Genomic DNA, 23,715 nt, shown 5'->3' on the forward strand with positions numbered 1-23,715 from the left:
TGGATTTATACAGCAACACAACTCTGTAATACACTATAATACAATTATGAATTAATGGTTGCATTTTCCTAAATACATTCCTTTACGCGGGTTTCTACTGATAGATCAAACTTTATATATAATTCATGACCGTTTTCATGTGTTCATAGTGTTGTTGGTGTAAAATAATTAACAGTTATATATGGGCTTAGGTTATAAATTCCTTGAACGCAGCCTATTAAAAATGGATTATGATTTCAGCTCAGTTCAAGTGGAATAAGCACGTTGGAGGATGTGCGTAATGAAAAGCACACCGAGGAAGAGCGCCAAACACTCCTTTTATGGCTCTTTTTGTCAGCCAAAATACAATAAGATTAGTTTGTAATGAAGCTTTTCATAAGAAACTGTTCTTTTCACTCAGCGCAGGTGTACAATTGGGATGAGGGGGAGGGTGGGGGGTTGTGGGGGGGAGCTTGAGGAGTCTCACGCCTAGGTGCGAGGAGATTATTCAAATAGGGCCCAAGGCGTAGAAGTAGGGATTGGAGGCTTGCCTAGAGCACAGAGCTATATCACAGCGTTAACAGGCAGCACGGAGCGTCATTTGAACTCCAGTCACTGACAGACGCATTTCACGGCTGGCTCCATAAGACACACATGCGCCAGTCCTTGACGAAGGGATACACCGACGACCCAAATACACTCAGTGGTCCCCAGTCACCTACTATTAGAGAGACTTTTGGCTTTTCCTCTGCTGGGAGACGCTTTGTAAAAGTCCTCCATGATGCTTGGAGCAGTTAAAATGGAAGGACACGAACACACCGACTGGAGCACCTACTACGGAGAGCCTGAGGTGGGTACCTTAAATATATATTTTTTTCTGTCTAAAGCCGATCCCATTTTATACAACTCAATATTAGCCCTGAGATAATATTAACTTTGTGATCAAATATTGACTTGAGGCGCCTCCAAATCCTCCCCCATCTCCACGCAGCGCACTATCCTAACAAAGTTGCTTGACATGTAGGGGAGGGAAACTTTTCACTCGGATTATAATTTCATATGTCTATACGTATCTTTACTAAATCAGATTATTTGTTTCCACTCGACAAACATCTGAGGTGTTTGATTTTGGGCGGACAGATTCTAATATTTGTGTTGCAGTCGCTATTTTGTGTGTGAGCACAGTCATATTAGGTGTCAATGTTGTCACCCACATTGAACATTTTCAGCGCATTGTTCAACTTAATTTACTTGCCACACCAGTGGCATTAAATGCATTGTTAAACGTATGCAGTGGTGTTTTGAATTTTTAAACTATTTCACGCGGAAGCAAAAGCCCAAATGTCCATTTCAACCTTTACGAGCCGGTGAGCATATACGCTGACAGTTATTTTAATCTGATTTTAAATGAATGCTATCATTCTGATTTCATAAGGCTTAAAGAAAAACTGATCTCTGTGTTTAGTAATTTCTGTTGCTTTTAATTTCTCACTGCAATGCTTGTGCCAGATGAAACTGATGATTGCCTCTTTCCCTCACTGACAGTGTTACACCTCGGTTGGCAACATGAACACGGGCCTGGGAATGAACTCTATGAATACCTACATGAGCATGTCCGGCATGAACACCACTGCCAACATGACGGCCAACTCCATGAACATGTCATACGTCAATACGGGCATGAGTCCCTCCATGACCGGCATGTCACCGGGCACCGGAGCCATGAACGGCATGGGCGCCGGCATGACGGCCATGAGCGCTGCTCTGAGCCCCAGTATGAGTCCCATGACCGCGCAGCCCGCATCTATGAACGCGCTGACATCTTACACCAACATGAACGCCATGAGCCCCATTTACGGACAGTCTAACATCAACAGGTCCAGAGACCCAAAGACCTACCGCAGGAGCTACACGCACGCTAAGCCCCCATATTCTTACATTTCCCTCATCACCATGGCCATCCAGCAGTCTCCCAGCAAGATGCTGACACTGGCCGAGATTTACCAGTGGATAATGGACCTCTTCCCTTTTTACAGACAGAACCAGCAGCGCTGGCAGAACTCCATTCGCCACTCTTTGTCGTTCAATGACTGTTTCCTCAAAGTGCCCAGGTCGCCGGATAAACCAGGGAAAGGCTCCTTTTGGACTCTCCACCCGGACTCCGGGAACATGTTTGAGAACGGCTGCTACCTGAGGAGGCAGAAGCGCTTCAAGTGCGATAAGAAGGCCATGAAGGATTCCGGCCGCAAAGGGGGAGACGGCGGCTCCTCCAACAGCAGCTCGGAGAGCTGCAACGGAAACGAGTCCCCGCACTCCAACCACTCCTCCAGCGACCACAAAAGGTCCCTATCGGACATGAAGACGAGCCAGGCGCTGAGCCCGGAGCACGCTGCCGCCTCCCCGGTGTCACAGGGGCAGCACCTCATGTCTCAGCATCACTCCGTCCTTGCGCACGAAGCGCACCTGAAGCCGGAGCACCACTACTCCTTCAATCACCCCTTCTCCATAAATAACCTCATGTCCTCGGAGCAGCAGCATCACAAAATGGACCTAAAGACTTATGAGCAGGTGATGCATTACTCTGGCTATGGCTCCCCCATGGCCGGGGCTCTTTCCATGGGCTCCATGGCGGGGAAAGCCGGTCTGGATTCTTCATCCATACCTGACACAACTTACTATCAAGGCGTGTATTCCAGGCCAATCATGAACTCCTCATAAACCCTTTACCCCTCAATCCGATGTGGACTTTCTTCCCCTTCGATTTGTACATTTGTAAAAAAAAAAAAAAAATAGAGTTTGTGTACAATATGTATTTCAGATATTTTTGACGTTTCCCACCGTTTTAGTTGTCGAGTTTGTTGGTAGCCTAATTATTTTGAGAGAGGATGTTGATGAAAATACTTAAAAGTAATGATAATGTGATGAGATCTGTTCAGAAGTCGGCTTCAGGAATGGACCCCAAAGACAAACAACTTGCTGTAAAATAGCCTACATCTGCATAACTGGATTCTTAAATGAATTTAAATGCCTCGCAGGATTTCTTCAATCATTTGTGTAATTCCTATTTATGGCTTGTATATGTGTATTCTTGTAGTGACAAGAACAGAATCTATATTAAAGTGTTATTGGTTTTGTTTTCTGAATATCGTGGTGTTTGATCGTTATTATTATTATTAGTATAATGCTAACAGTAGTATAGTGGAGGTAATACGCGTCCCCGCCATTAAATGCAGCAATTGTTTCACTATTAAGGGTGGATTTGCGTTAAATGGAAATAAATGAATACGACAGAATACATCACAACTATATGCAAAAATATTTCACATTAACGAAAAAATACAAATTTCCATGAGCTTACACTAAATACACAATAAATGTTAAAAATGTGTTAAGAGGAAGATCTAACAGAGGACAGCATTTATTTTTCACTTAAATCGAGTTTGGGTATTTACGACATGCATATTAACTTGAACGAATTCCCTATTAGTGTACAAAATGTATTACACAATAAATATATTTTTTTAATTCTCAAAATGATTGTCCATATTTTCCACAGGGATCAGTAGCTTTGTTGGACAATATTGTGCACAATGCTCTCAATTTGTCGGTCAGAAAATGCAAACAAAAAAACATACGCTTATTAATCCCTAACACAAATTGGGATATTTATGGGGGGAAGGAAAGTTTATTCAACACATCAGCCACTTTGACGGAAGTGATGAAGAAGAAACCCCTACACAGAAGCGCAGAAGCATTTTAGACAGAAGGAAGCAGCCAATAAAACACAAACTCTGCTCCAAACAGGCTGCAAATGAAAATGTGTGGTTTCTGCAGACATTTACATCATGCAATCAATTAGATCATGCACAATCGCTAATATGCCCACGCTGTAGAATTTAATCTCCCGAAAATTCAGCTGCTGCATGGTGTGTAGGTAATTATATACATGAATTAAATCAGCCATTTAAATTCCCACACATACAGTGAGGCACATTATGATACAAATCTAGCACTGTCACTCAAACACATGCCTGCCTGCCAGTCAATCAGGCTCACCACTCCCCTTCACACACACACACACACACACACACACACACACACACACACACACACACACACACACACACACACACACGAAGTTTAGATCAGTGAATGAGATTAAGTGTCATTGTCACATAAAAACAGCCTCCTGTGGCGCAGGAGAATAGTTGCTGGAAGAAGGTGCTGATTTGGAAACAGAGCCGCCTGAATGTGATGCTCTAACTTCTTTCCCCTCAATCTGGGGGTTCATTGTCTACTCCCTATTTTTAAAGTAGTTGGACCCTCCCCTCTTGTTAGATAAGATAGGCTAGTTGTCGTCCAAATGAATCCACCCAACCCCTTTGCCTGTCCTTCCCCGTTGAGCTCAAATCCAAGGCCAGGGAGTTTGGGGACATTTCCTTTCTGCTCCCTTTATAACCGAATGACACCCCTTCGCCTTCTGAACACGTAGGGCCTAAAGAGTGCGTTTATTCTCCAGACCCTCTTTACAGATCGCACTTTAAACAGTGTGATCTGCGAATAAACAAAGGCAGTAAACAATAGAGTGGAGGCTATGCCCACATATAGGAAGAGTACACACACAACCAAATTGCACAAGTGTAAACTTTGAATAGGACGCCACAGCTCTGTAAATTTACACAGACATTAAATTTCGTTCAATTCATTTTAGTCATATAATGCTAAGCTGATTTTTTTTATAGCACACTGATCGATATCTCTGTAAAATAATCATTTTTTTAACTAGCGGGGCAGTGAAATCTTTGCTTTGTGCTAAAGTCAACAGTGACAGAGTTTGAGCTCAAATAAATGCCGTGATGTCTGGAGCCCTTTGCAGAAGGCAGTAGGCGAGCTTCTACAATGGGCTCCTGTGTGGCGTGCCAACAACAAGCACCGGCTATTTTGCACAGGTATGAAGCTTTTATTTTCTATAACGTTCTCTCTCTTTTTTAGAAAAAACAACTTTATTCTTTACCAGGAGGCAGAGGTGGTTTGATGGCCGTTCCCGGACATGCATGAGGAGGGGTGGGGGTGGCTGAGGCTGATAACCTGAATTCATGAGAAAGGAGACCTATTGGATTTCACGACAGGGTGGTGCAAAGCTGAGGGGATCCGCAGGTCGTTTGATAGAGATTGCTTTAAGTTTCTGTGTCTGAGTTGCGTGATGGAGATAGATCCTGCTGCACTGCAAAAAAACCCTCTCACTAATAGCTGATTTAGACTCATTGCTGTGGCATTTAAAAAAAAGAGGATGTAATAATTCCACTTGTTTTCAGTGCTTGTGACTTCTAAAAAGAAAATCATCTTACTAAGGCAAACAATAGAACTTAATTCTAGTAAATTCATGTTGAATTTACAGGTGACACTAGCGGAAACCGATGAATCTATAGCGGATCTCTTCGAGTGTTCAGAGAAATATGGACTTAATGGCTTGTTGAGTTGGATATTTTTTGCAGCGTGCGGCTGATTGATATCATTGTTGCTGCGCTGATGTCATGGACACGCGCTTTGCGGCAGCACTGACCCTGCTACTGCTTTTATATTGTACCATATACAAATCCAATATATTTTTTTGCAGGGCATATTTTAATCATTCATTCTCAAGTATGCATACGACTGTATGTGATTGTGATTGTGATGGCAAGCTTTAATTAATTTATCGTAAGTTTTCCTTATTCAGGAATAGAAACTCATTATAGGCTATTTTATACAGGCTATATTTACACCAATGCTCATTAATAATCCTTAAAATGTTCGATGTAATTTATTACTAATAGGCTATATTAAACAAACATAGGTTATCGTACCTATATCAACAACAAAACAACAACAATAATAATAACAACACACCATAGCTATTATTATTATTATTATATAATAATAATAATAATAATAATAATAATAATAATAATAATAATAATAATAATAATAATAATAATAAATAATAGCCTACTCTTGAAATAAGGATGCCCAAATATTTCTGCAATGTTGCCTTTACAAAATTATTTCCAAGAGAATTTGGAGAACTTGTTCCTCTAAATCTTAAGTAGATGGAGAGCCCTCCAAAATGTCCATTAGCCAATATTAAACAATTGTATCCCGACGCGGCTCTCCTCCGATTCTCTGAAAGCGGGATAACCCAAGTCAAGCCCTCTCCAGCGCGCACTGAGATGGGAATGGCCTTTTGGAGCTTTGCCGGTTCAAAGGTACCCAACCTCAATCTGTAGTGGCGGACAAAAGTGCGCCGAGGCCACATCACTGCACCTTTCCCATCTCCTAACTTTGTAAAGGCTTCCCACCAGGGAAGACACCTCTGCAGCTCCACCATAGACCAGAACATCTGTTGTTATAGCAACTGAATAAAGGATGGCCCAGCTTGTTGATCCTTTTTTTTTTTTATCCCGCTAACCTGATTTCTCTGCATTTTCTTGTGGTCGCATTTGCATATTTCTTGATTAAGGCCTGAAAAATCAGACCTTCTTTCTCACCAAGAAACAAAGATTTCAGACGTATCTTTTGCATGCAGTCTGACCCCAGCTGCTGGTTGCTGACGGGAAATATGCAGGTAGCCTTTTAATATCCTAAATAGAATAGAAATATGATAAAGTTCTGTTAAAATATAGGGCGTGCATAAAAACAAGAAATAATCTGATAACAAATGTCAGCTACAGTTCATTTTTTTGGTTAAAACAAACTGTAGGCCTATGTTGTAATCTAACAATAGATTTTGTAATGTCTTTAAATAACCCGAATTGTAGCAGACCTCCAAAGTGAGCGATTTTCCCTAAAGCGATGCATTTTAATGCCTAGGCGAGTTTGGGCCTCTATTTTCATTGAATGACTCAGTTCACTATAAGCTGCGCATGGGCGTCAACTGATCATAGCCTACCGGGCACTACCATTCCCGAGAGCAGTGTTATTCATGAAAGAGTGAAAATTCTTTATTAAAAAAATTAAGAAATAGCCTATTCTATGAAAATTCCCATGGGGGAGCAGCAATCCTCCAGTCGGCCTGTAAAAGTTCTCCAATGATCACTAATTGCTCTGCTCAACATAAAAGTACAGGCTATTAATCGGGTGTCTCGAGTTATTGCATTGAGTCAGTTAGGTAGGGCTATATACAGCAGGGCGTCTGCCGCACCTATAGGCTCCTCGCTGCAGCCCTGCGGACTGGAACACCCAAGTAGATCTGTCTCCATGGCGACGGCGGGACACCGGTCCAACAAGCTGTAATTCTGTCTCAGCCTTTTGCAGGGGAGGCACCGTCCACACTAGCCCGACTTAACTCCTCTTTCACCAGAAATACTCCTAATCCCATATCTTAGCAAGGCAAACTGCCGTCCCTCAGTATATTAAAGGGACCACAAAGTCAAAACTCAAAGCCACACATGGTTTCTCAGCGGGCGGCCCGTCCCGTCCGTCCAGCGATCCTATGTGTCTCGAGTTTTCTCCGCGCTTATTCACAGCCGATGAATACATTTGTTCATTAGTAGGCAATTATTATTTTTCATTTAGGAAAGTGTGTGAAAAAAAAGGAGACAGACGATGAGCCTAAAATATTAGCCTACCAAATAATGATAAGGAAATAATTTAAGGCATGGACGAAATTATTTAATAAAAATTTTTCTGTTGACCTGACTTTATAAATTCATAATTATTTTGTCTTATTAACGTGAAAATAAAGTAAGGGCTAGCAGGTTTTGATAGTAGCCTGGAAAATCAAAATTTAAATTGCAAAGTGAGCTGCAGTTTAACTGAAACAGCACAATGCATTCTTAAACATGTTGTCATATTATAGATGTAAAATACATTTGGTTATGAAGATTAAAAGATAAATACATTTGCATGCATTTGTACAGTGATGATATGATTTCTTTGGCATTTGTAGAGAAAACATTAATTAGAAATACAGTTTAAACTAAACTAAAACTGCACATTCAATAAATATATTAGCTTGTATGGCAATGGAATTCAAACTGATTCTAACTTTGTTCACATAGTTTTATTATATATTTGGGCTTCATACAGGCCTCAGATGACAGCCTAGGTTTAGTTATTTCGCCTAAATCAGCCTAAGTGATATTCAGTGTTTAATAAGGAAAATTGAAACAGATGGAAAAAAAGGTAGCTTTATCAGTGAATAAATTAAACTGCTCCCCTCAGATTCTGAAGCTTGAAATTAACTGTTTGACTGTAATGGCCTTCAAAAAGTGATGTTTGGATGAGTTTCTAAATTTTAAGTTAAAATTGTCAGCATTTAGAAATTATGCATATGTAAATGGTTGGTTAATATTTGTTGTGAAGTGAGGATATATTACATGATCTTCAAGAAAATGTAGAAAAACATCCTTTTGAGATTGTATGGAGAAGTCTGTTCTGCTCTCATTCTGAAATACCCTTCTAGAGTATAAGGGAATTACAAAGGCATACCAAAGATTCATAGCCTACTTTTTAATTATCTTTCACCCTCTACATTCGTATTGATGCAAAAAATTTGACTCTTTCTGCTTTTCTGATTGGACCTTTTTTCTTAAAGAAGAAGTTGATTTTTAATGTTTACTGTTCACTTCTTTTCCTTTTTGAACTGACAAATGTGGCTGTTATTTTGCAAATCTCTAGCTGTGTGGAGGTGAGTCTGGGGTTCTGTTATGATGGAAAGAAGAGGTGTGTGTCTGTGTGTCTGTGTGTTTAGAAAGAGGGAGAGATGGCAGGACGGACAGGGTGAGAATGCGGCCGCTGACTGTGATGTGTCCGGACTCTTCTGACACGACTATGTGACATTCCAGTGTAGGACTCCTTCATGTCCCGAGAGAGAGAGAGAGCGAGAGAGATCCACCAACAATGCCTATTGAGTACTGTGAGGCGGCAGCTGGTGGGACGTGGAGTGACCTAAGGGCGATCTATTCAGGCCAGGATGGGGTGCCTCTTACTACCCTGCTGCTTTCACACGCCTAGAAGTGGCTGGATGGTCAGTGTTTATCCTTGTAAGGTATTGCAGCACAGGTCTGTCATCACGCAAATGGAAGAGAAGTCGGCCCCCACCTTACCAAACCAATCAAGGCTTCTCAAGGCGAACAACTGAAAATCAAGGATGATGGAGATGATGCAAATGTCTGACTTTCCATCTTATGTCAATGTGATGGAGATAAAATGGAGATGAAGGCCTTTGTTTCTCGGGAGTGCTGAAGTGAGGCTCAGCCGCACACTGGAGGAGGGGATTAGCTTCTCAAGGAGAAACATGAAGCGTACAGGAAAACCCTCCATGCAAGATAATAGATAGTGTGATCAACCAGGCAGAGAGATACTATATTGGATGGAGATTAAAGATGCTGAAAATATGAAGTTAGCTATTGCTCGAGTCGACTACTGGAAACATTTGTGTGCATGCACGCACTCATGCTTCAAGCTCCTCTTTGGTAATTCCACAGGCATTTCCCAGAGGGTCTCATGCCTGTCTTTGAGATCAAACCTTGTTGGCAAAGCGACCATAAAACGATATGTCAGTCAGCTGTGGTAAAGGGTTGCCTGCTTGGCTGTGATTGATCTGCCAAGGTTTCTTTATTCCCCTCGAGACTCGATACCTCCAGGTTTTAGATTCAGCAGTTGCCAGTGCTGATGGATATCTGGGGCTTCTGCTTTGGAATAGTACCACATTATAGCTCCCTTTTTTCCTGACCCATTTGCACCCAGTGTGGCACATTCAGCAGCACATGGCCATAACATGGAAGCCAACATGCTGCAATATCTCCTCAATTCCCTCTAAGCTCCAGTTCCAGGAAGTGAAGGCAGAGCTTTGCCAGCCAATCACAGCGAAGGACACCCAACTCATTAAAAGTTAATGAAACCTATAAACGTGGTGCGCCAGCGATTCATTTAAACCCCCAATCCAATCTCCTCTCCCAGCAAAGGCAAACAAGCCCGTGTGCCCCCAGTGCCGTCCTCAGAATAACAAACTACGGAATATTTTGTCCTGCATATGTTCTCCTATTCAGACATGTGCACTGTGATAGGCTCTTACAATGGGACTTGTTCAATTTAGAGAATGCCAGGATGGTGTTCTGCAGGGGTGAATTCTGTAATCTGCACCCGAGTTGAATTTAATACCTTTACTTTACACCACACAGCTTGTCGGGAATGGCGGCGGTAGATGTGCCATTTCAACATTCATGAGAATCACTGACATTCAAATAATGTGCTCATTTTAATAACGTATGAGTGGGAGCCAAATCTGTGTGAAAACCCTGTATTTACTTCTTCACGGTCATGCGAGTGTCAAGAACTATTCTTGATCCATGCAGATAGACAAGGCCAAATCAGAGGGTAAGCCCTCTCTCCCTTCAGATAAACTCATCTCTCTCTTTCCAGCATGGTATGGCTACTCAGGACACTCACCTACTAGCATAGCTGCTCTCAGTTTGATAACACCCCATAAACAGCAATAAAGCACCACTAACAAGTGTCGAAAGTGTGGAACAATATCCCCCCTTGTCTTTAAGACCTCCATTTCAACACCGCCCCAGTGCCCCATGGTGCTTCCCTTGGGGGATTCAAATTAAATTCCGTCCATGTATAGCACCACTGTCAGCCCGCTAATGAATTCCCATACCCTGACTTGAATCAAATTAATCCCCAATTTAATCCCATATAAATGGCTGTGTTATTTATAATGGAAAGGCGGTTGCTCAGCTGAAGGAGTGAGGAAAGCTGGGAGGTGTCTACAGGGCTGTTGAGCAGATTATGGTGAAGGATGAGGCCTGTATGTTTTCCCCACTGCAGAGTAGTCCCCTGATACACACTATTTAACCCTCGCCTGCTTGACGCTGACAGAAACATCCCCGCGTTTGTCACTTAATATCCTTCAGATTAAGGAGTCAACTGGCAGATTTATTGGTCAGGGCTGGGATACCCTTCTCTTGAAGTGCCCAACAGAAAAATAATGTTGGGTGAAAGGAGCCTCTACTGTAAATCATGATTCATTTGTCATGGCCTGGGTTACAGTTAAATCAGTTGTGGGTTCAGGCTTGTTACAACCAACCTATGTTTGAGGTCACAGTGTCACCGACAGTTGCATTTATGTATTAATGCAAATTTCACATAGAATTCCCTTCATATGCAAACCCTTCATGTGAGAAGCAGTTGCATATTCTTAGAAACAACTCCCTATACTTATCTAGAACAGAGGACCACCACCTTCATTTGTTGTAGTCAGCGATGGGTGAATGACAGGTGGTTTGTTAAAGGGCTTATTTATACAAATAGTACAGTATCATGCGGCATGGTGAAATATTATTAATGCCTTTTAGATGCAAATATAATGGTCCACTATCCTGTCAGATGCATTTGTGTGAAGAAAAGCAAAGTCCAGATGGTGGCTCCTGTTTCAGTTATTGATGTGTGGCTCTGAAGACTGGAACTGTTGGACCGCCCGTTCCTGTGTTGTTTTTGGCCCATTCACGTAGGAGCCAACAGAGAATGAAAACACAACATCCAGATATGCCAACATGATGATGTTTATAAAAACTGGAGCAATTTTCTTACTTAAAAAAATGTAAAATGTCTGCATAGGATAAATGGGATATTTGGGTTTCATACACTGGATCAGAAAGTGTGTCAGGAGCCAGAAAAGTTATTAACTGTATCAAATGAGTGATTTTCACTATTAAAAATACTGATATTAATGCATTAATTGCTAGCAAATTTAGTGGAAAGTTTGTCTTAAAACTGGTTGTTTAAGACGATAACGCCATTGCTATATTGAGTTTGCTTGGATTTATGGTTTGCAGGCATGTATAGGAGTTTTGCAGATCCAAATGTATGATATACTGTGTACAGTTATTAAGTAAGCAGTCACATGGGATGGATATGAGGATGACAGACGGTTCTGAAGTCAGTTTGGCAGTTCAGAGGACAGTTTGGAGCCTTTAAAGCTCGGCCCACCAAATGTCTGAACAGCTATGGTTTATTGAGGCATCTGTAAGCGTACTAATTTTATTGCCAAGCTTGGCTCGTGTACCCACCGTCATGGAGAGAGAGAGAGAAAAAAAACACACACAAAAGTTTGCTGTTTGCCTTCATTCCACCAAATCCTTGACAGCCGCGCTATAGCCCGTCACTATTCACACCATTGTGCTGTCACAACAACTAAACACATCATTTGTGTTGCAGAAACTCATCCTGTATGTATCAAATACCAAATGTTTGGCGACTGAGAGAGGCAATGGTGGGGGGCTGCATAATTTGCTAGGAAACATTTTACCGAACATTTGGTGATAAAAACGCCGGCGTCAGCCCCGAGGCTTAAAGCAATTAATTCAGGATCCTGACATAAACTCTCCAATCCTTTGACAGCTTGGAGCTGAAATAAAAATGCTAGTTCTCCTGGGAACGGCAGGAGATAGCTGGCTCTTTTCTGGACTGTTTGCTCACTGGCCCTGAGAGCAATCTTCCCCAGTCAGAATGAAATGCAAGGACACAAACAATGTACCGGCGAGAGAATGGGAGATGGGGAATGAACAGTTTGGACTATTTGCTCAGCAGAAGGGCAGCCACAATGGCCGGCCCATGGCTTTCCCATGCATCAAGCCTCTTAGTCTTGGGCCTCCCTTTGTTGCCTGGTTTCTTCTTCCCCGGCCAGATAAGAGCCCAGCTGCCCTATACTTTTAATTCCCATTGTACGCCATACTGTATGGTCATTTATCTGTGCACATTCTGCCTGCCATGATGGTGTTGTCTAATTGAACGGGTTATCGCGCGTGTATATCTCTTCACCTTAGCATGTGTACTCGTTTAAGGGTTGAATCACTCTCACTTTGCCATAAAAGGCAGGGTGGCGGCAGGGGAGGGGGGGATAACGGCTGACCCCTCTTCTCTTCTTGGAGGAGGCAGCACAAGTCAAGCACATAGTGTGATAACGATACGTGAGGGGATTTTGCATCAGCCTGAATTTTCATTTATTGCTGTCAAATGTTTTTTATTCAAGCACATTGACATAAATGCATATGTACAAGCACATATATCCAAACAAATGTACATGCAATTTGATTGCAATATGGTCGGTTTGGTTTTCTTTGAACATTTGTATAACAGTAACAATAAAAAATATTAAAAACTATATACATATAATAAAATACAAATGACATAAAAAAGAAATTACATTAAACAACCTTTCCTAACCTATCATCTCTAATCCCTGACCCCCTCCCCATCCCTGCACTTCCATCAGTTCACTACTTTGCTGATATAAAGGGGAGAATGCTTTAGGTCACAGGTGTAAGACAATGAGTAAGAGGTGACCAAACTGAGTCAAAATACAAAAACTTGTCCAGTTTCTCTTCTCTAAATGGAGTGCTGAATTTTCATTGGGTAGTTTGGAAAAAATAATAATGAGATAGACGTCATGTGTGAGAAACATCTAAGTGAGGTGATCCATTTCTAGAACCTGACAAAGATGTACTTTTTCAGCCAAAGGCAGAAAGCTTCCGAGGGCTCTTGAGGGAGGAATGGGATGTGGTCATTATATGACCTAATGGCAACTCCAGCCAGAAGAGAGGGCAAACAGAGCAAGTGTAGTGGCTCCGGGTGAGAGAAGGATCCATATTGTGCTCTTTTGTTTTGGTTTGTTGGTTTGTGTTTGCATTTACATTGACCAGTTCTCTGCTGAATGTGTATTCACACTCAATACATGTTATGTTGTCTGCGTGGCAGGAAATGGAAGTAGCGTGCTTCTCCGTTGAAGTCTGCAGGGAATAAAATAACAATAGCAAATGTATCTGCAACAAACAAACAAACAAATAAAAACACAAAAGAGGAGCAGCGGGATGTCACAGGACGACCAATACACATAAAATGAGGGAGCATATTCATGCATGTGAGCAGACACTTGCCTAAACACAAACACACACACACACGCCCATCCCCCTCTGTAAAGGTTGTGGTGTCAGGGACCCCCTGGGTGGTCAGACTGAGGATGATTTCTACACAATATGATGTTGTGAAGGAAAACCTTCAAGAAAAGAAGTTCAGTGGCTGTGTTTTTTTTCCTCTGTCACACACACATTTAAATATATATATACACACACATATATACACATATATACATATATATAACCACTTAGACATACACACATTATATATTTAGTTTTTGTTTAAAGTTGTAATGTATTTCAAGGGACATTTTGGGTTACACAGATACAGGGAAACTGTTTTTTTGCCACCAGGGTGAATACACAACCCATGATGATTCCACAATGGTTTATTCTAATGGCTAAGCTCTTAATCTGTCAGATCACATTTCAAAGTGCCAGTAGCTGTGCCAAGACAGGTCCCAGGAAGGAAAACCCTTTTGTTTGGGGCAGAAAATTTTAAATCTAAGAACAGACTTTACTCGCAAGGGCCCTAATCACAAAAAAAGTATGACCCTGTTATGGAAGCAATACCTCAAAGAGCAGCGTCATTAAGAAACATTAAGTGCTTGCTCTCACATCCACCTTTGGTGCACCACCGGCGTTTTGCCAGCATGTCAGACCTCAGGTATGGCAAGATAAATCGCTGTCTTATTTGTGCCTGTGCGAGCCAAGCTCCTTGTGGGGTGGTGCTCTCAGCTTCACGCTCCACCAACGCTGAAATAAAGCTCTGTTCGAGGCATTTCAACACTGCTTAAGGTTGTCCGTGGCCGTGTAATTTATGAGTCGAGAGGACTTCGTTTTTAAGTTCCCTATGACCTGCAATCTTCCAGCATTCATGGGTGGAGAAAAGAGCCGTGTGAGTCATAGGAAACTTACAACACCCTTCCAATTACCTTAAACAATGGCGGTCTGAGTGATACCTGTAGCGCTCTGGTGTGTGGTTCAGTAAATGTGATGTGATGTGACCTAAAGTAATTGGATGTGTAGGCACTTTAACAGGTTAGGTGTTCCGTCACCTGTAGGTCAGTATAAAGCTGGCAGGAGGTGGTTAGAGCTGCTCACTTCATGCCCCATAGCTCTCAGTGGGTGGTCATAAGGACAGACAGAGAGACAGACAGACAGTGAGAATGACATGCTGACTTGTGCTTGCTGGCACTGGTTGCCTCTTTGGCAACCCACGGCAGAAGAAAGGACAGCCTCCTCAAAGGTTGACTGCAATTATGTTTTTTGCTTTTGTATTTGAAATATAGAGTAAAACACCTTTGGCATGTATCTATTCTTTTTATTTAAAGTTGAGATTCTTTAGAAAAATTAGGTATACATTTTGAAAGATAAAAAATAATTAGGTTAATAGTACATTTATTTGTGTGAAAAATAAAAATAACAACACTGAAAGTATCACCCTTTTTTGATAAAAACATTAAATTCTTAATTTATGTGTTTAAAAACAAAACAAAATACTATTCATGATTCATAAGTATTCATGATCAGAAATCATATTTGCTCAACACAGACATCAAATCACTTGCCTTAAAAACACAAAATGTGTTTAAAAAAATAAATAAAAAATCTGGAAATGTGATTTATAGTCACACTGTCTTATATTTACATATCTTGTGTTTGCCCTTTGTTACAATGTGTGGATATATGACTGGATAATTGTGTTTTATTGCTAAGCCATCACATAAAAGGAAATTAAACCACACATTATCAGGTTAGTTTTATCAGTGGATACACATGTTCCTGCATCATGAAATTTACAATCAGAGCAATTATATTTTGTTGACTATTATCAAATAGACAAAAATGTATAAATCTGAATGGGTTTCAAAAAACCTTGGGAAAAATGCAAGCTGTTTTTAAAAAGGTAAATTAATTATAGGAGAAAAATGTAGATGAGTATATTTTATTATATTTTTAAATGAGTATTCAATTGTAAATATATATAAGACAATATGTAATTGTTTTTGAAAAATACATTTTGCTTGGTTGATATTATTGATCAAACAAATAATCAATCATGGAATTTAAAATAAAATTATAAATGTGAAGTTAAACAATAATACAAATTATCTTAGGCTGCATTCAGTTTCACAGGCAAAAACATTAAAGGCTAAAAGAATATGCAAAAAACAAAACAAATTATGAATTCATATAAAATGACTTACTAAAAATGAATGCATATAAATATGTAGATACATCCAAATTCAACTATTGTTATATATTTGAAATAATGATTTATCAATTTACAGACAACGGCAAAAAGCAAATATTAACACTATTATTAAAACACTGAAATGTGTTTTTAAAAATGTGTATTTTTATGATTGACAATTAGCGTACATGAATTGTACTGGCAATGCAAAAGGAGATCTTTATTTTAATAGTTTTTAGCTGAAAATGCTGCTACAATGAGAATACTTTTTTTGTTGTGTGAATATATGATTTTGTAAATATGAATTAGAGAAGTGAATTACAGAAGTGTTATCGACTTCTTCATTTTAGTACCACCATTCATGCTCAAAGTCCACGTTTCATTTTAGTTTTGTGGAACACTTTCAGGGCCCAGCACAGCCAGACTTGGCTATACCATTCACATTACCTCTCTGCCAATGTGTGAATGTCAACACCCTGTAAACACCTTTGACACACATGCTTGAATGCAACGGGCGAGTTAACTAAACATTCCTGGGTGTTCACCATAAAGGTCTACCACTCATCCACCAGTCTGCACTGACCCGTCTCCCACGCTCCGAACCGCACTCATCGAACATCCTGGACTGGATTTTTTTCCCTTTATATATTAAATTTTTTTAAATAATTCTTTATATCTATTATATTTTAGACATACCATACATATGTTAAAAAAAACATTAAAGGATATCAAAATGAAATTGCAGAAATTCACTAGTCCATATATGGCAGTTTTATTCCTTGTATTTGTCTTAAAATGCTATGGAACAATGCTCTATAAAGGATTTGGGAGTATAATTCCAGCCCCGTGCTTATCGCCACACCCAGACTATTTGAGTGTTTTTAGATGCGGGCTCCCTGAGGACGGATCGAAGGCGTCCTAGTAGAACTGCACATCAAATAAATAGGAGGATGGGATTTATATGGAGGCTGTGTCTCTGTCAAACAGGGCTCTGCTGACTGAAGTGATCCCCACGGCCCGAGTGGAAGAGAGGAGGGAGAGGAAGCCTCAGAGGGAAGAGGGATAGCTGCTGAAGAGCTACACTGATGCGCGCGCGCACACACACACACACACACACACACACACACACACACACACACACACACACACACACACACACACACACACACACACACACTCAAATACTCACACAATGTCCCTCTCAGTCCTGGGTTGTGACCGGCCCATGGCATTGGCCAGGTATGTCAACTATGTTTGCCAAGCCATCCATCACCCATGCACCTTCCCTCCTGAAACAGGAACTTTTGTTTGAAGCATACACTTGTTAAGCCCATCCTCTGACTCCGCTTGAGCTAATTTATTTCCTTATAGCAGAGACAGAGGATTTATTTGCACCTATGTTTTGTTCTTTATTTTCCTCTTATTGTAGGCTGCACAGTGCAAACGTGTTGGTAGGAACATAGGCGTGTTGTCACAAAGAGAGATTGCAAGCTATAGTTTGGGGACACCAGTGGCTCTTATCATCGGTGACCAGGGTTGGCAAATAAACACACTGTAGTGAAGTCAAGCTGCATGTAAGGAAAGAAAAGATTTATGACGGCATGACGCTAACACATGATGAAGAGGATATGAAATGTTTTTATTCTGTGGTCTCTGCATTATGTTACAGCAGAATGAATAAGGAATTATATAAATTTCCACATATGATGCTTAACATTTTAAAAAATTGCTCTGCTAATTAAGTTTGGGTTTAAGTTATTTTTTGTGGGCATGTTATCTGATATTGAAAACCATTTCATTATTCGTATATGGCTTATGCATAAAAGAACAAGGAAGTTTTAAACAAACACAGGTATCTAGTATATTTGTTGTTGGAAAGGTGGAGAGGAAAAAGAAGTTTCCATATATTTCAGGAAGTGCTGTATTGATGTTAACACCAACATAAAACTGAGTCATTTTGCTATCGTCGGCCAGCTTGAGAACATGTTGTCCGAGTGAGACTCTGACATGAGAACCACAAACTTCTCAAAAGAAACCCAAGTGTGGGCTGGTATGTTTGCCAAAGCACCTAAGTTGGAGCCTTACTTCATTCTGTGAAACACAGCCTTCATTTATCTTTTGACTTCTACTCAGCAAGAGAGCAGATATCACTAAAAGTGCCATGTTAATGATTGACTCTTGCCGCACCAAGCATCCTGCGTTGAGTGGCCACTTTGGCTGCTCTTGTGCTGCATTTTCAGCCGTAAATGTTTGTGATCCCACTCTCCTCTCCAACTCCCATACAGTATTATTAGCACTGGGGGGTTAGGGCGGGGTCATGACTAACTTTCAATAAAGAACCATTGGCATGCTGAGGTAAATGGGAGATAAGAGTTTGTCTCTGAGGCTTTTAGTGCTTTATAAGAATGTGGCTGTGTAAACCTAATCTCCCCACAAGATAAATTCGGTCCTGCTTTGTGAAGGCAAGTTCATGCATTGCCTTTTTTTCAGCTCTAAAGCCCACTTTGACAGGCATGAAATTAGTCCTGGACTTTTCATTGACAGTTCAAGATGGAGAGCAAACTGAGATTAGGGCATGTTAATTAATTGTGGGGTTGCTAAAGTGGCCTCCCACCCAGTGAAAGACCGTTTATTGCCACCCTGCCGATCAATGACGAAAGTGTAATCATGAATTTGTTGTCCTTATTTTAACTTTTTTTTCCGATAGTGTAGAATTTCTAGTGTAATGAAGCACACTTATTGAGCTGTTATGTCCCACAAGCTTGTATTGATGCTACTTAGCAACTCACTTTGACCAGTTAATTACAATTATTATATTGAAAAATAACATAAAATGACATATAACGTAATGTAAAATTGACCTGAGTTTTCTCCCTATCCTCTACAGATGCACGTGGCTTCATTTGAAGGACACTTTTCCATTGCTGCTTTCTGTCTACTTTCATCACCCTGCATCAAGCGACCTGAAAGCACTTCCCTGTCGATGTACTTGGCTATATCTACGTCTGACCTGTCTGCCATATGTAATATCAAAGCCTCTGTCAGCGTGGAGCTGAATGGGAACAAAAGAGAGGCCTCCATTAATGATTAACTGTTCTAAAAGCCCCGGCTTTTGTATTCCCATGGTGCCCAGGCTATCTGGCCACCATGTGACATGCTCGCAGCATTTTTCGAGCAGATTGGGGGAAAGCTAGTGAGCAAACACAGGTGCTTTGGAGCTGCGTTGCCGACGCTGTCAGGGACAACCACAAACAAGAGCAGCTATGCCTGGCTAAATGAATCCCCACCCCTCCCAACACCATCACCACCTCCACCCCACACCCCCCTCTCTGTCGCTGGCTAACTTGTTTGCTAGCTACCTATAGCGTTTTCCCCGCAAAGCCTTCCTTCTGGAGAGTCCCCATGTCCCCCCCAACGAGTCCAATGTCTGCTACAGCTGCGCTCCACAACTTCTCCCACCCTCCAAAGAAACAAACAAATAAAAGTGAGGACAGCCGACCACTTCTTTGAGGTGATGGCATTTGCTGTGGTCATGACTAGTGGGAGAGCAAACAAATTAATGGTGTTCGAGTTTTCACTTTCCAAACCAAACTAAATGTCTTTTAGTTCAAGTAGGGCAATTCTACTGACCCTGATGTCAAATGCTGTATAAGGATAGCACACTCTTGCACTTGAAATCCAGAGAGGAGGCTGTAAGAAATTAAACAGAGCTTGAGCCTGCATGTATTAGCCTGCATGAACCTGGTGGGTTAAAACAACTTAAAGTGACAAATAAATCTTGAATAAATTGAGTAGGTAATAAAAACTCATGGTTCATTTTTGCTGTTTATGTATTTTGACCACAAACGTTAACAAGAGTTGTCTGGAGCACTTAACCTTTTCATCCGGGCTGACTGAATGTTCAGAGTGACTGAGGAGGGTGCTGTGTCGCTCAACTTTGATAAGACAATCAGATGATAGGATGGCGTTATCTTAACATGGTTTTCCGGCTGGGGGACAAATGAACAGTGTGATAACAGGACAAAAGCTTGACTCTTATTGGCTGGCTCCTCCGAAGAAAGGAAAAATATCAGGATGGAAAATTCACAATAGGCGCAGTTTAGTTCATTTTTAATTTTCGACTTATTCCAGGACACAGGAACAGCTTTTTCCTAATCTTTCAAATATTTAGATTGTCTCTTGTTGGTGTTTTGGTTTCATGGTCTGCAATTACCTGTGCCTATAAAGCAGTTATTATCACTGGAAAGATAATAAAAAATGTTTTAAAACAAACTATTTAAATCAACAGGACAGGAAATTAAGTTGTATAAGTGAGAGAGCCAGACGCAGAAAAAGAGAGGCTGACAGTACGTAAGAGAGTATATATATTATATTAATACATATGTATATATACACATATATATGTATATATATAATAGAAGGATAGAAAAAAGGTGTGTGTGAGAGAGAGATGGAAAAGATGGAGAAAGAAGAAGGTCAAAAGTTGTTTCTTCAGAGACCTGCAGCTGATCACTATACGCCACTTCAGTCTGGGTTTTCTGACTTTTACAGCCCAATTCTCAGAGTCAGAGAGAGGTGTGTATACTCAAGGATTCACTCAGGGCTTTGTTTGCTCTATTGCCAAAAAATGATTGGAAAAAATATTGGTGCCCTGGCACGAAATGTGAGATGTTTCTTATAAATAAAAAACCCTTGCAACTGTGTAGAAATTGCATGAATAAAATATCTATTTTAAAGAGAAGGTGTCGTGTTATTTGAAAGATTTTCATGATTTTACATTCATTTGAATGTACAGTACTCCAATTTGTAAAAATGAGCATATTCTAAATTTTAATTTAACCTCCTCAAACCTTTCAGGGACTATCAGACAGGGTTTAAATGGGCAGGAATGGATTCGGAGAAGCTCATCTCACCCCTTGTTCTGTTGCAGGTTCTCTGCGGGGATTTAGCCTCCGCTGGTCGTGAGCTGAGTCTGATCAGAGGAGTTACAAATCCTCACTTTTAGGAGTCTTACTGTAATTCACAGGCCTGTTGGCCGCAGTAAAGCGGTGGGGGCCCAAAATCTCGAGAGGGATTTGAGACAACATCTTTGTTGCCTTCTCATTGTGTTACGGTGAAAGTCGTCCAGCCCCATTGTCTGACCAAACTCCGCTCAGACCTCGGCTCAATCAAAGAAAAGTTTTCCAGTAATGAGGTAAGACATGAAAGCTCATTGAACACAGCGACATGTTGAAAGGGCCTTTTGATCTTGCCAGGCACAATGGTAAAATTTGAAAAGAGCAAAGTGTGCTCTAAGCAGCAATGCACTGCATTAACCCTGTCTTTTGACAGGCCCACACCTAGAAAAAAGTAATATTCCGCTCAGTGGAAAATGTAGTTCATGAGTAATGGCCTCCATGAGGGGAGGGGACCTTTGTGCTAATTCTACCTGTTTACTTCAAACATTTTCTGATCAAGAAACAGATTGAGCTGGCCTGTCTTCAAAGCTTTGCCATAGAAACATTTTCTTGGTATGCTCTTTCAAGTATTGACTTATATCTTTTACTTATTTCTTAACATATCAAGATTTTTTTACTGGTTATAGTGCATTAAAAGGGATTAAACCATCATGACAGCCTACCAAGTAGGATAGCGATGAGTCAAGTCTTCAAAATTTGTCAAATTTGATCACAGATTCAAGAGAATGGTTCTTCAAAGTGTCCCTTCTTGTTTTATGAAGAGTGATAAAAACTTAATGGCAGTGTGCTGGAGCTAACAGATTGCCCAGTAGCCAGCTATGTCGGTCACGGGTCAGTGCAGGGACGACTCTGTCCCCAGACTCAGTTAGCTAAGCGGGACTATTTCTGCCTCTATCTCTGCCCATCTATAGTCTGTCAACTCCCCCTGAGAAAGCTAATAAAATATACCTGTCTCCTACCCTGAGAGGCTGGTTTATAGTAGAGAGTGGGCATCTATTAACTTCTGTAGGTAAATTGAATTATACACCAAAGGCTTTAAAAAAAATCTTCACGTTTAGAGACTATAAAGCTTGCTTGCAGTGATTTTGAGTCCTTTTGCCAGACAACAGCTGTAGGTAGTACCTTCATGAAACAACATTATCTTCTTATGGTATGATCGGATGAAAGAAAACAAAGAGCAGGTGTTGCTTGTCTTAAAAAAAAGATGCATATATTCAAAAACCTTCAACAACGTTCTCGGCCTTCGCCCCCCCCAAAACCACATGCACAAACACACACTCTCTCTGACGCCTGCTGGCCTAGCCTGCTAGCGTGTATTCATTTTCCACATGGAGTTATAAGACAAAGGTGGCCCACTCCGGTAATGGAGCGACTCAGAGCACAATCTGCTCAGGTGGAAGACCTCTGGGCTGCCATCTTCACGCCTGAACTGCAGTCAATGACAGACATACAGCCTGACTCCTCTCTCACAGCATAAACCCACATCGACCAAACTGCCAGAAGCTTCTCGCTGCTGTTCCAATAACCTTCTATTCACCAAATTGTCTCTATGCCTCTTTTATGAATACAGCCTGTGTCTCTCGTGTTCAATTACCTGAGTCAATATGGATGTATTGAACCCCAACATATGAGTCAAATAATAAAGTGTATATACAAGAGCAGGGATGTTATGGCCATCTCAGAGCTGCAGTGAAAATTACACTGGTGATTTGCAGCCCAGGAAGTAAACAAAGTGGTAATATATGAGGGTAATAACACTCAAATATGGTTCCAATGCGGAGAGCATCTGGGCAGTGATTTTGCTTTTCACCAGTTTGACAAGAAGATGCGTTGATGTACTTCAGATCACAGCATCTTGTAAATGGACAATTTAAATTATGCGATAAAGTAAAAGTCTATATTCCACAATAATGCCTGTGTGAATGGGTTCATATGAGACCATGTGTGCATTGCGTGTATGAGACAGCTGCTGCTTTTTGGCACACACACACACACACACACCACACACACACACACACACACACACACACACACACACACACACACACACACACACACACACACTCAGGTAGCAGCTGGGCAGGCTCACCTGTCATATTAATAAAACAAGACAATCCCTTCCATCAGCAGCGCAGCAGAAGCAGAGGCTGAAGCAGACAGAAAGACGGAACAAAAGAGCAATGAGGTGGAGAGACGCGGGGGAGAAAATGAGAAGGATGGGACGTGGAGTTGGTAACACTTTCTATGAAGCCCATACCCACAGTATGGTATAGACACCGATTTTAGAAGATTTGCTGTAACTTTTCATAATGTATTAACAAGTCTTTTTTGAAAAAGACCAGTATCAACACCTGGTTTGATGGTTGTATCCTGCTCTGTCTGTAAGATAGCAATACAGCCTTAATATTCAGACACTTAAACCCTAGAGAAATTCATGCAAAATGGATAAAATAATTATGGGATTTGTGATATTTATTATTATTAGTAATACCAAGTTTAACATCTTAAGACTGGAGGGGACATACCAATATAACAGTTATAAATGATTATAGCAACACCTACAATGCATTTTTATAAGTAATGGTATATTATGTAGATAAACATAACAGTTTGACAGCACAAATAGCATTTTCTTTTATTACAGACAACAATAACTAACCAGGATTCTAAAAGGGATTTG

The 23,715-nt window shown here is 40.8% G+C and overlaps 1 protein-coding gene and 2 long non-coding RNA genes across 4 annotated transcripts; 2 read left to right on the forward strand and 1 right to left on the reverse strand.

The window, feature by feature from the left end:
• Window positions 1-518: 518 nt before the first annotated feature.
• On the forward strand, window positions 519-3,122 carry foxa2 (forkhead box A2). Of its 2 annotated transcripts, none has more exons than XM_038729263.1 (2): window positions 519-829; window positions 1,525-3,122. In XM_038729263.1, the coding sequence occupies exons 1-2, from the start codon at window positions 758-760 to the stop codon at window positions 2,695-2,697; spliced, it is 1,245 nt and encodes a 414-aa protein (XP_038585191.1). In that variant the 5' UTR covers window positions 519-757; the 3' UTR covers window positions 2,698-3,122. The 2 variants fall into 2 exon arrangements, with proteins under 2 accessions (XP_038585191.1, XP_038585192.1); XM_038729264.1 differs by lacking the exon at window positions 519-829 and adding an exon at window positions 849-1,346.
• Window positions 3,123-4,573: 1,451 nt separating this feature from the next.
• On the forward strand, window positions 4,574-20,818 carry LOC119910503. Its single transcript, XR_005445633.1, has 3 exons — window positions 4,574-4,928; window positions 17,065-17,316; window positions 18,965-20,818. It is a non-coding gene; the product is annotated as an uncharacterized LOC119910503 (long non-coding RNA).
• On the reverse strand, window positions 17,109-23,077 carry LOC119910504. Its single transcript, XR_005445634.1, has 2 exons — window positions 23,037-23,077; window positions 17,109-17,253 (listed from the first exon to the last, which is right to left on the reverse strand). It is a non-coding gene; the product is annotated as an uncharacterized LOC119910504 (long non-coding RNA).
• Window positions 23,078-23,715: the final 638 nt, after the last annotated feature.

The sequence above is a fragment of the Micropterus salmoides genome, unplaced genomic scaffold (assembly GCF_014851395.1).
Source record: "Micropterus salmoides isolate LMB-PRFRI ecotype aquatic unplaced genomic scaffold, ASM1485139v1 Ms_hic_scaffold_19, whole genome shotgun sequence".
Lineage (NCBI taxonomy): Eukaryota > Metazoa > Chordata > Actinopteri > Centrarchiformes > Centrarchidae > Micropterus > Micropterus salmoides.